This window comes from Erinaceus europaeus, chromosome 18, assembly GCF_950295315.1.
Source record: "Erinaceus europaeus chromosome 18, mEriEur2.1, whole genome shotgun sequence".
NCBI lineage: Eukaryota > Metazoa > Chordata > Mammalia > Eulipotyphla > Erinaceidae > Erinaceus > Erinaceus europaeus.
Window position 1 is genome coordinate 5,683,779 of NC_080179.1, and position 13,720 is coordinate 5,697,498.

Sequence of the window (13,720 nt, forward strand, 5' to 3'; positions counted from 1 at the left end):
GTGTAATCTTTTGAGCAGATATTTGCCATGATAGATCCATTTAATTTAAAAAGGAAACTCTGGAAAAAACATTCTTTCTAATTGCATGTAAGACCACACTGTAAACTTTGTTGCCACATTATAACATTGCTTCCTTAGCCTACTGTGCTTCTGTAATTACCATTTGCCTAATAAATTCATTTCACGCAACCTACCGGTTTAGTAGATAATATCTCATTTTCAACTGTTTGTTTCCCAGTTAGCTATAAACATTCCATTACATGCTTGAATAGACTTTATTATTTGATTGCCACTTGTTTTTAATCTGTCTTTAGTCACCATATAGTGGTATTTTGGAGAAATTATAGTCAAAGTCAAGTCCCCACTGTTTTGCTATTTAATATGAAGTGTGAAAATAGGAGGACATTAAACAGAATAGTTATGTGTGATCTTAAATTTGTGGCTTGAGAATTCAAAAAGAACGCTATAGTTCTTCAGTTTGGAATTTAGTAAACACTACAGGTACATTCATACCATTGTCTGGTTGTCCTCTAAACATATTAAAATGCAATTTTCCATAAAACTTCTGATTCTGGAAGCTAAGACAAGAGTCTTAGATTTTAATTTTCATAGATGACACATATTTTTAATGCAAGTATTTCACAGGCTGCATTATAAAAATGTAGGTTATTGCATGAAGTCAACAGATACACTAAACCAAGCCCACCACCCCCAACTCTTAGTATGAAAAATAAATACTGCCTTTCTCCTAAAACTGCAGATTCAGATTTAACAGCTCTGGGAAAGGACATGAGAATCTTCTAACATCCAACAAGCTTCCAGCTACTCTGAGTGTTGCTGTTTTACAGACCACACTCAGGATACTAAGACATCCTCAGAGATTGCTGTGCACACAGTTGAAAGCATCACTGGAAAATTCTGGACTAATGAGAAGCAGACTTATAAAAAACATGTTCATAGTCTGTTTATAGGAGAGGATTATCTTGGGCTTTCAAATGCCATTAACTGGAGAATAAACATGCTATACTGTTTTGAGAAAGCATTAACAACATATTTATAAGATGGTCAGAGTTGATATTGATAAACTACTCCAAACTGTCTCTCAATGTCTCATCAAAGTCACTAAAAATAATTGAGAAAGTGAATGAAGTACTGCATTATTCCAACCGGGCTGTCATGACAAAACTTCACAAACTGAGGGCTTAAGGAACAGAGATTTATTTTCTTACAGTCCTGGAGGTTTCTAGACCAATATCAACATGGCAAGTGTTTGGGTTTCTTCTGAAATCTCTTTCCTTGGAAAGTAGAAGGCTGCCTTCTCATTGTAGCCTCACATGGCTTTTACTTTGTATTCATACATTCCTAATATACCTTTTTTTTTCATACAAGAACACCTATTCTATTGGATATGGGCCACTTTAAGATCACATTTGATAATAGTTATCTTAAAAGCATTCTATAAATAATACCATATCGCAATCTGAAGCTTCAACATAGAAATTCAGAGGGTAAACAATCTAGTGCCTATGAAGTAAAAATTCATGAATGTATAACCATAACAGCTCATATTTACATTTCTCTTCATAATAGTAAGAGACTTCACCCTATTCCCTCAAATTGACAGATTATCTAGGTAGTTAGTAAAGAAGCAAAAGAGTAAACTATGAGTTAGATAGACAGACCAATTAGACATTTTCAGTCCTTTACCCCCAAGAAACTGTAATACACATTCTTTACTAGTCCACATGGAACATTCTCAAGTATAGACCATATGTTAGGCTACAAAGACAGCGTCAACAAATTCAAGAGCACTGAAATCATCCCAAGCATTTTTGCAGACTACAATGGGATTAAACTCCCAAAATATAGAAACTCAACAGCATACTACTTAACAACTACTACTTAACAACTATGGGTCAAAGAGGAAATTAAAAAAGAAATTAAAATATTCCTAAAATGAAATGAAAATGAAAACACTAGCTACCAAAATATCTGGGAACGCATCTAAGGCAGTACTAAGAGGAAAATTCATAGCCTTACAGGCACATATTAGGAAACAAGAAAAACTTCAAATAAACAAAATGACTAAACACCATAAGGACTCATAAGAAGAATAAAAGAACCTTAAAGCAAGCAGAAAGACTGAAGTAACTAAAATTGGGGCAGAAATAAGTAACATAAAAAATAAGAGAACTATACGAAAGATCAATGAAGCCAAATGTTGGTTCTTTGAAAAGGTAAACAAAACTGACAAATCATTAGCCAGACTCACTAAAGATAATAATAATAAAAAAAGAAGAAGAGTCAGATAAATTGAATTATAAACAAAAGAGGAGATGTTACAACAGACAACACAGAAATCCAAAGTATCATTCAAGGTTTCTATGAACAACTATAAGATAGAACCAAGGGGAACTAGAAAACATTAACATGCCAATCATAGCCAAAGAAATTGAAACAGTTATCAAGAATTATTTCTAATAATAAAAATACTGGACCAGATGGTTTTACAAATGAATTCTACAAAACCTTCAAGGGAGAGTTCATACCTACACTTTTTAAGCTCTCGCAAAAGATGGAAGACACAGAAATACTCCTTTTCATCTTCTATGAAGCCAACATTACCCTCATACCCAAAGCAGACAAAGACACAACAGAATAAGAAAACTACAGACCACTGTCTCTGATGAACATACAGAAGTACAGTAAAAAGATTGTACATCATGACTAAGTGAGATTTATCCCAGAAATGCAAGGCTGGTTCAATATACATAAATCAGTCAATGAGATCCACAACACCAATAAAATAAAAACCAAAAGAAAAAACAAACCCATATTATTTTATTATCTCAATAGATGCAGAGAAAGCTTTTGACAAAATAAAACATCCCATCATGATAAAAACACTAAAAAGGAAAAAAAGGAACAGTTGGAAAATTCCTTAACATACACATCTATACAGCAAACCTACAGCTAACATCATACTAAATGGCGAGATGCTGAAAGCATTCACACTCAGATCAGGTACTACACAGGGGTACACACTTCCATGATTAATATTCAATGCAGTGTTTGAAGTTCTTGCTGGAGCAATCAGGCAAGAGCAAGGAATCAAGGGGTACAGGTTGGAAGAGAGGCAAAGCGTCACTATCTTCAGGTGCTATGACATACCCAGAAAGTTCTAAAGAATCCAGCTGAAAGCTCCTAAAAATTATCAAATGATATAGTAAGGTGTCAGGCTACAAAGTTAATGTATAAAAGTCAATGCCATTTACTTATGAAACAATAAGTCAGAAGAAAAAGATATCTAGAAATAGGTCCCATTCAATATAGCAGCAAAAACAATAAGATATCTATGAATAAACCTAAAAAAAAAGATGTGAAAGACTTGTGCACTGAAAACTATGAGTTATTCTTCAAGGAAATAGAAAAAGATATAAAGAAGTGTAAAGACACTGCATCTATCATGGATGGAAGAACTGACATCATAAAAATGACAGTTCTAGCCAGGAACATATACAGATTTAATCCAAATCCCTATCAAGGTCCCACCCAAAATTTTTAGGAGAATATAACAAAAGCTACATATATTTACTTGGAACTAGAAAATACCTAAAAACATCAGAACAATCTTGAGAAAAAGGAACAAAACTGGAGGCATCACACTCCCAGATCTCAAGCCATATTATAGGGCTATTGTAATCAAAACTGCCTGGACCAAAAACAGATACACTGACCAGTGGAATAGAATTTAGAGCCCAGAAGTAAGCCCCCACACCTATGGACATCTTATTTTTTCTTTTTATTTATTTATTTTCCCTTTTGTTGCCCTTGTTTTTTTATTGTTGTTGTAGTTATTATTGTTCTAGTTACTGATGTTGTCGTTGTTGGATAGGACAGAGAGAAGTGAAGAGAGGAGAGGAAGACAGAGAGAGTGAGAGAAAGATAGACACCTGCAGACCTGCTTCACCGTCTGTGAAGCGACTCCCCTGCAGGTGGGGAGCCGGGGGCTCGAACCGGGATCCTTCAGCCGGCTTGCGCTTTGTGCCACATGCGCTTAACCCTCTGTGCTACCGCCCGACTCCTGGACATCTAATTTTTAATAAGATTACCCAAACAATTAAATGGAGAAAGGAAAATCTCTTTATCAAATGGCGCTGGAAAAATTGGGTTGAAACATACAGAAGAATAAAATTGAACCACTATATTTCACCATACACAAAAATAAACCCAACATGGATTGAGGATTTGGGTATTAGAACTGAAACTATCAAAAGCTTAGAGAAAAATATTGGCAGGATTCTTCTTTTCATCTAAATTTTATAGGCATATTCAAGGATATAATTCCAACTGTAAGGAAGATTAAAACAAAAATAAATCAATGGGACTACATCAAATTGAAAAGCTTCTGCACAAAAGAGGAAGAAATTATCTAAACAATGAGGTTCTTCACGAAATGAGAGATCTGTACATGTCATATATCAGACAAAGGCTAGTAACAAAAATGTATAAAGAGCTCACCAAACTGAGTAACAATAAAACAAATGACTCCATCCAAAAATGGAGAGAGGATATGAACAGGATATTCACCAAAGAAGAGATTCAAAAGTTCAACAGACATATGAAAAATCATTCTAAGTCACTGACTGTCAAAGAAATGAAGTAAAGACAATGAGATACCACTTCACTCCTGTGAAAATACCATACACCAGAAAGGACAGTGACAATAAATGTGGGGACTTTGTAGGGCGCAAAGGAACCCTCCTGCACTGCTGGTGAGAGTGCAAATTGGTCCGAACCCATGGAAGGCAGTCTAGAGAACTCTCAGAAGGCTAGAAATGATGCTACCCTATAGCTCTGCCATTCCTCTCCTGGGGATAGATCCTACAGAACCAAACACACCCATCCAAAAATATCTGCGTACACCTATGTTCATAGTGGCACCATTTGTAACAGCCAAAACCTGGAAACAATGCAGGTGTCCAACAACAGATGAGTGCCTGAGAAAGTTATGGCATATTTTTGCAATGGAATACTACTCAGCTATTAAAAATTGTGAATTCACCTTCTTCACTTCATTTTGGATGGAGCTTGAAGGAATCATGCTGAGATAAGCCAGAAAGAGAAGAATGAATATGGGATGACCTCACTCACAGAAGCTGAGAAATAAGAACAGGAAAGGAAACACAAAGCAGGACTTTTACTGGGTTGTGTCTACTGTACCAAGGTAAAGGCCTCTTGAAGGGGTCGTGGGGGGGTGGAAGGGCTTTCAGGTCCTGGTGCAGAGGGTGGAGGAGGACCTAGGCTAAGGGTAAGAGTGTTTTTGCAGAAAATTGAGATATTTTATACATGCTACTACAACTGTACTTAATGTAAACCATTAAACCCAGTAAATAAAAAAATTAGAAAAGAACTAGAAAAAACAAATAAATAAATTTCTTTCCTATTCAGTGTACAGGGGTAAGTTTAATTTGTTATAATCTGAATTTTTCTCTAAAATTCATATGTTGTAACAAGTTCCAATATCCCAGAATAAGATTACTTTTTGAAGAATGGAAGAAGTGATTCAGTTAAAATGAAGACATTAGAGTGTTTTGCACCATCTTAACTCTTTTTTTTTTTTTCCTTTGCCTCCAGGGTTATTTCCGGGGCTTGGTGCCTGCACCATGAATCCACTGCTCCTGGAGGCCATTTTTTCCCCTTTGTTACCCTGGTTGTTTTACCATTGTTGTGGTTATTATTATTGTTGTTATTGATGTCACCATTGTTGGACAGAATAGAGAGAAATTGAAAGAGGAGGGGAAGACAGAGAGGGGGAGAGAAAGATAGACACCTGCAGACCTGCTTCACCACCTGTGAAGCGACTCCCCTGCAGGTGGGGATCCAGGGGCTCGAACCAGGATCCTTCTGCCGGTTCTTGTGCTTTTGTGCCACGTGTGCTTAACCCGCTGCGCTATCGCCAGACCCCCACCATCTTAATTCTTACTGGAATCCTTTAAAGAGGAAATTGGACAAAGACACCAGGAGTACACATGTGAAAAAAATAGCAAGATGATGGACACCTTAAGTAAGGGTAAGATGTCTCAAAGAGAGCCAACCTGCTACATCTGCTTCATCGTGGATTTCCAGCTTCTATGAGAAAATACACGTAAAATAAATACCAGGCCTTTGGTATTTTAATACTGCTGACTTAATAAGCTAATCTAGATTGGTTATGTCCAAAGGCAGTAAGAGTCAGAGTAGGGTATTTTAAGAAACCACACATAGCTTCATCTTTCACAGCACATGAAGAAGAATCTCTAAACAAACAAACAAACAAAAAAAAAAAAACAGGAGAATACACACTGCATAGATCATTATATCCTAAACACAAGATAAAGAAGAAAAAGTCACTCAGAGAGCAATCCTAAAATTTCTCTGCTAAAAATCCTATAGTTTCACAGCATAGAGAAATAATACTAAAAGTGTCCCTGGTGTTCACACATTTTAAATGTTTGTTAAAATAAACATACAACAGAAGTTAATTAAAAATAAGAGAGCTTCAGACATTCAAATAAACAAACAAACAAAATCTTACCTTTGTTTTGGGCTCTAGAATTTTCACTCCATAAATTGATATCTGCAGCTCAACTTTAGGGATTTTTTGGCCTTCAGATTTCTTGATATGTCTTGCAAACTGCAAGTGAAAAATTATTTACTAAACAACTCTGACTCTATGGAGAATAAACACAAGTAAATAGATATTTGAGCTTTCTGTCTTGTGGTCTTTCATTAATTAGCTTCTTTAATTAGCTTTCTGGTTTTGTTTTTATTTTTGCCCTCAGTCACTGGGGCTCAGGGAGACACTGCAAATCCATTGCTTCTGGTGGCCTTTCATATGTCTTTTTCCCCCAGGAGAACACACCCAAAATATTTAGAATTGAGTCATTTGACAACACAATAATAAAAAGCAGACTGATTTTAATGTATTTTTCATGATAATGAAACAACTGTACTCACACCAAACAGGTAAGAAAATGAAACCTATCAAAAGGCAAGCAAAAATAAATTTATTTTTCTTTAGATTTTTTTATCTTTTTTTTTATATTTATTTATTCCCTTTTGTTGCCCTTGTCGTTTTATTGTTATAGTTATTATTGTTGTTGTCATTGTTGGATAGGACAGAGAGAAATGGAGAGAGGAGGGGAAGACAGAGAGGAGGAGAGAAAGACAGACACCTGCAGACCTGCTTCACCGCCTGTGACGCGACTCCCCTGCAGGTGGGGAGCCGGGGTTCGAACCGGGATCCTTATGCCGGTCCTTGTGCTTTGCGCCACCTGCGCTTAACCCGCTGTGCTACAGCCCGACTCCCTAGATTTTTAATTCTAATGGCCTTGGGGGGGTGCTTACAGTTCATTGGTGTCGGTATACCATATTTGGCATTTGAGATATATTGAGTTATATTGGTTAGAATTCTATTCAGCCCAGACAAACCAATAGAGACAAATTCTTATATTCAAACTGAAGTAAGAATTGAATTATCCCAATTAAAATACTAAAAGCTAGACTTAGTACTTAGTCTAGGATTACAAGATAGTATTTTGAAAAAACATAAGCATTTCCAAAAAAGCTTACACCATAGTATGTTATTGTCTTCTTGTATTTGAACCTACATGCAAATAAATGGTTGTTAGGCTCTATTATATAATCAAGAAAGAAAATCGTAAGACTCATGCACATAATTCAGTTCCTTTGATAGCACCGCTAACTTTAAGGGCAGAAGAAATTATAGGAGCCGTAAAATTGAAAATTAAGCAATAAATATTTCTAAACTTTTAGCTCTAGAATATACATCCATAGCCTACACATCTAGCTCATACACACTGCTGAGTATAGTTCCTATCAGTTTTTTGGTATACATTTAAAGTAAAAACATTATTCACTGTTTATCTGATTTTCAGAATTGATTGAGAGTCCTGGCATTATTTTATTTTACTTTACTTTCTTCTCTACTCCACCCTTCTTTAGAAGGAGTGGAGGAGCCTCCCCAGAGCCCTGCCCCACTAGGGAAAGAGAGAGACAGGCTGGGAATATGGATCCACCTGTCAACACCCATGTTCAGCGGGGAAGCAATTACAGAAGCCAGACCTTCCACCTTCTGCATCCCACAATGACCCTGGGTCCATACTCCCAGAGGGATAAAGAATAGGAAAGCTATCAGGGGAGGGATACGGAGTTCTGGTGGTGGAGAATTGTGTGGAGTTGTACCCCTCTTATCCTATGGTTTTGTCAATGTTTCCTTTTTATAAATAAAAAAAAGAAAGAAAAAGAAAAGAAGGAGTGGAGGAATAAAATTGTTTCTTATCCCTCTTATAGGACTTCAAAGTGCTGTTTCTTAGTAGAACGTTTTTTTCAGCATATAGATCATCCTAACATAACTCAAAATAGATCATACATAAGGCAGAGTGGGGTTTCAGTCCTCTTTTGTGTGTCATATTTATTTGCAGTGTGCATTTCTTCCTAATCCAGGGCAGCTGTGAACGCACATGGTCTATATACTCCAGTGCAGGAGCGGAAAAGCGGCCTTTTTCTCTTTGGGTGGCTCTCCATCACAATGGAGAACAATGTAGCATATGTGTACATGATGCTTTCACTCAAGTGTCTGCCTTGACATCTTGCGTTGCGATCGGTATCAACCCCTCCCCCACCCCCGCTCCCCCTGGGTGGTATACATTTATTTAGCTTGCAATCCATTCTATCCTATGGATTAGGTAACTTCTTAAAATACAGAAATATTATATTCTGCACATGAATTTAATTTGGGTCAGAGAATCTTTTTCACTGTCTTTTGAGAAATTTGTTTTGTTCCAGTCCAGAACTTTAAACAGTATTATCCTAGCGGTCTCCCAAGGAAAGTGGCTTAATTTTGTTTCTTTTTCCTTCATAATCTCCTTCCTGTACTGGCATAATTAAAACAATGTGGGGTTTTTCACACATAAAATCTTACAAAACAAATCAGCTGCTATCCATCTCTGTGGATGTATCTGAACAAAGTTAATCCCATGGTTGGCGGAAGAAGCCTTGTATGCTGGCTTCCAAGTTGCTGCTCTTTTCCAGATAAAGACAACATGAGCAGTGACTCTTAGGATCCTTCCCACATCTGGACCTTCCTGTGACCGCTTTTTCAGTTTCCAAGACAGTCTGTCACAAAACAACCACCAACACTAAAAATCATTCAGAGAATTACTTCTGTTCTGACATGAAAAAGAAGGGAAGAATGAAATGAAGAAAGAAGGAACAAAGGGGTAACAGGTGTGAAGATTATAATAGGGAGGGGGAGGTATGATAACAAATTAAAGAAAAATAAACATGAAGTAGTATGTACCTAAGGCTTGTGAAGCCCTTCTCAGTAGACTTCATACCAAGATGAAGTGATGGCGTTCAACAAAGATTCAGAGGTCATCCAGGGCAATTTTCCTATTTCAAATCTGAGAAAACAGTCTCAGAGAAATTATTTAACTTGAAGGGAGCCAAGTGGTGGTGTAACTGGTTAAGTGCACATATCGCAGTGCTCAAAGACACAGGTTCAAGCCCCTGGTCCCCACTTGCAGGGGGAAAGCATCTTAAGCAGTGAAGCAGGGCTACAGGTGTCTCTCTCCCCCTTCCCTTTCAATTTCTCTCCATCTCTATCCAATAAGATACATAAGAATATTTTAATAAGAAATTATTTAACCTGACTATAAAATAAGTCTCTAGCAATTAGGCATAGACCTTACTTTGATGGCCACCTACTCAGCAATGCTTCCTATTTTCGGCACCAAACAAATCATTAAGACAAAATGCTTCCCAGTCCTATATTCTATGTATATAAAATTTTATACTTCAAACTGCCCTAATTATTGCACATGTACTGCAAAATACTATGCCTAAGTTTCTATCCGATCTACATTTTAAGCTGAGTTAATATGCTTGTTCTTGGCCATATTCCCACTAAAATTAAGGATTACCAAATTTCTTTTTGTGGTGCAGGATTTCACAACCTAGCAAGACTACTTTTTCTAAACTTCAGAGAGCAAAGGAGAGAAAACTGGAGGGACATGGTCATGACACTGGCTCTCTCTGGTCCTGCAGCACACTGAGACGTGTGTGACAGGGTCAAACCTGAGTTATGCACAAGACAAGACACACACCCTACCAGGCGGGTACTGTCTGGCACTTAGCACTAAGTTTTGTATTTTTTCAAGTTCCATTGTTTCATTCCCTACTTGGAGACCTCATAACTGTGTTTAAAAAACACTTTTAATAGACACATTAAAGGCATATTCATTATTACTAATAACATATCATTTTCTCTCTTCATTCTTAACTTGAATGTTAAGGCATGGAGCAAGCCTTTTTCCTACTTTTCCTTCAGTGGGTTCACTTCTTAGTCATCTAAATAGAGTGATGTATCATTGAAATCTGAATATAAAATCTAGTAAAATATTCAAATGGGGTCAAGTTTCAACATTATGGAGGATGCCTGGATAAAACACACAGAAACAAGCCTTTATAATCACACAGTTCTAGGGAGTGATGAAGTGTCACTTAAACTACATCCAAGTGCCGAGTTATGTATATGTCACTAGGAAGTAGAACAGGTCAAAGAACATTGGAGTTTGATGTCAGCATCATCATATAACTTCCATTCATTTCTTACAAGATTTTGAAAAAAGAAGATCTAAGGGCTGAAAAAATAGCCCACCCAGTAGAAGACACAGCACATATCACATGTGAAGCCCTCGGTTTGTGCTCTGACAACTACATGGGAATACCACTGATGGCACTGAGAGAGCTCCTTGTATTTCAAAATAAAAAATTGCCCCAGGAGGGGTTGGGGCAGTAGCACAGCGGGTTATGCGTACATGGCACGAAGCTCGAGGACCCATTAAGAATCATGGTTCGAGCCCCCTGGCTCCCCACCTGCAGTGGAGTCGCTTCACAAGCAGTGAAGCAGGTCTGCAGGTGTTTGTCTTTCTCTCCCCCTCTCCGTCTTCCCCTTCTCTCTCCCTTTCTCTCTGTCCTATCCAACAACGACAACATCAATAACAACAATAATGACTACAACAATAAAAACAATAAGGGCAAAAAAAAGGGAAAAAAATAGCCTCCAGGAGCAGTGGATTCGTAGTGTAGGCACTGAGCTCCAGCAACAATTGGAGGTAAAAAAAAAAAACAAAAAAAAAAAACAAAAAGAAAAATTGCCCCAGGAGAATATTTTGTAGTATGGTGCATGCCTGAGGCCCTTCGTTCATTTTTCTAGCACTACATAATAAAACTAAAAAAAAGAGAGGAAGAAAGAAAGAAAGAAAGGAAGAAAAAAATGAAATCAACTATGCTATTAATGGGATATACATTATTAAATAAGAAAAAGAAATCAATTTTATTACTTAGTATGAAATATTCTAAGTTTTCTTTCATCATTGTGGTTCCTATAGTTAAAATTAAAATTGTAATAAAAATGTTCCTTATTATTTCTGAAGGAAAATCAGTTAATCACTAATCGAATTAGTTAACTAAATTAATGCCTAAGCATGATAGTGATTAAAAAACTGAATATGAATATGAACACTAAAGCAGGGTATTATCTGGCGGAGTGAGCCTGTTGAGGAAAAGGCTGGGCCTGTACTGACTTATCAGCCTCAAGACTCACATTCCTTGAAGTAGCTTCAGGTTCTTTTAATTCAGTGCTAGTGAGCTAATGGCTTTTTTTCTCCTTTCAACACTAAGGATGAGGAATGCTGCCCCCTGCTTTTTTTTTCAGAGAAGTTAAGGAGCTTTGAATCTAGATGCCAATATTCATCTACATGTAAATATCAAAAGAAACAGTAACACTAGTGGAAATAAATCTCTCCAGTTACATTCGTGGAAATACATCAGTACTGAAAATGAAAGTTAGAACAACAGAAGCCATTAAGTATATATGGAGTTAAAAGAGTCACAAGTTTCTCAAGTGTTATGAAAAATTTTCTATTTTCTTAGTCTTATGCTAAAGCATGACTAAGAGAGAGAAGTTACTGAATGTGGTTTAAAAAAAATAGAAAATACGATGATTTTATGTAGTATCCTAAAGTAAAAACATAAAGTTATAGTAAGAAAATCTGTGACGTATAAATTTGCAACAAAATCACAGAGAATAGCATGTGATAAAATAAATCAAAGCTTATATTGTTTTCTTGAAAACAACAAATAATAACGAAACACAGAAGTATAAAATAAAAATGCTTGAAATAATTTAAGTTTTTCATTATTTTGTACTAAGCCTCACACTGGGAAGTTTTTCTTTGTGAGAATTCACTGCATTAGTATGCAAACTTTTGAAAAATTGATAATGTTGTTACCTTATGTAGCAAACAAAATAATGAACTATCAGAGAGACAAAAGTCAAAAGCTGTCAGGATAGACAAATTTTAAAAAAATGATAAGCAAGGGATTAAAACAGGGAATATGTAAATAAACTGGAGTTCATGACCATGGTTCTTTTATTTAGTAGAGTTACACCACCATCTTCTGGTGAATTTTATATGACAAGAGAATTAAAGAGATGGCACTTAAAAAAAGCATTTAAAGATTCTTGTAAATTTGCATAAAGAATAAAATGTACATTTACTGTGGAAGATATTTGACAGATAAAAGCTGCTATCAAATGAGTATGCATCTTTAAGGTAAAGTATATCATTTTATTTTATTGTAAATTACTTGTTTAATTTACAAACTACACTTCCAAACATAAAACTCTAGATAAGGACATGTAGAGCATCATAAAATGTAGGAACGCCTCATACACTTTAGTGAATTATTATGTACTTACGTGGGATTTGGGCGGACTTAATGAAGAACCGACTGAATAAAGGCACATTAATGTAAACAAATACTATTCTTCTTTTACACAGCATTCTAATTGTAGTAAAGTTGAACCGATGCATATAGTTTGCAATAGTTTAAACAATTAAGTAGAATCTTATCCTAAATGCTATTCATATACTGGACCCTTTTAAAATTATTGATTAAACAATTATTACCTAATGAGTCATGGAAAAATGTCTGCAAGTTCTTCCCTCTTTTCCCCTCCCCTCCCCTCCTTTCTTTTTCTTTCCTTTCCTTTCCTCTTCTTTTCCCCAAATGGGAGTTGGATCATTTTGGGAACTTTTTGGGAACTAGCATATTTATTTAAAACATTAGGTAAAAGATTTACACGTAAAATGGGTGGATAAATAGCTCATCTACTTTCATTTTGCCCAGAATACAAGTCATCTCACTAAAGTGTTCACTCAGTTTAAAACACTCAATAAATCTGACTTATTGTAACAGTCCCTAAACAAAGCTGTACTTCTCAGCGCCTATGGCTTTGTCTGGTACAATCTGATGTCTCAGCCTGCTTAGAGATAATCGAATCTTCTCTAAACTAAGTGAAACTAGAGGGTTATTTCACAAGAAATTGTGAGAGAATAGCAATTAACTGCATAAACAAAGTAAATGTATAAACAACTGCATAAACAAAGTGACAAGAGTGACGGGAGATTTTCTCAATGAGATAAATACGTGAATTCTGTTGAAGATAATTACTAAAAATTTCAAATCTCTGTGAGAAGATTTCTTTTGGGGTGGGCTATAATTAGAAAAATATGTTAAGAAGTGTGGTCTCTTACAAAAGCTTCTCCCAGGCAATGCTGCGGGACCGCGAATATGTGAGTGGTTACAA

At 36.2% G+C, this 13,720-nt stretch overlaps 1 protein-coding gene across 7 annotated transcripts in view; it reads right to left on the reverse strand.

Annotated features, from left to right (window-relative positions):
- The window catches only part of GULP1 (GULP PTB domain containing engulfment adaptor 1), a 246,125-nt gene that overhangs the window by 40,821 nt on the left and 191,584 nt on the right, over positions 1-13,720 (reverse strand). For all 7 annotated transcript variants that reach the window (XM_060177596.1, XM_060177601.1, XM_060177599.1 and 4 more), the window contains one exon: positions 6,578-6,676. In XM_060177596.1, coding sequence (XP_060033579.1) covers positions 6,578-6,676 — 99 coding nt within the window. The remainder of the gene's footprint in view (positions 1-6,577; positions 6,677-13,720) is intronic.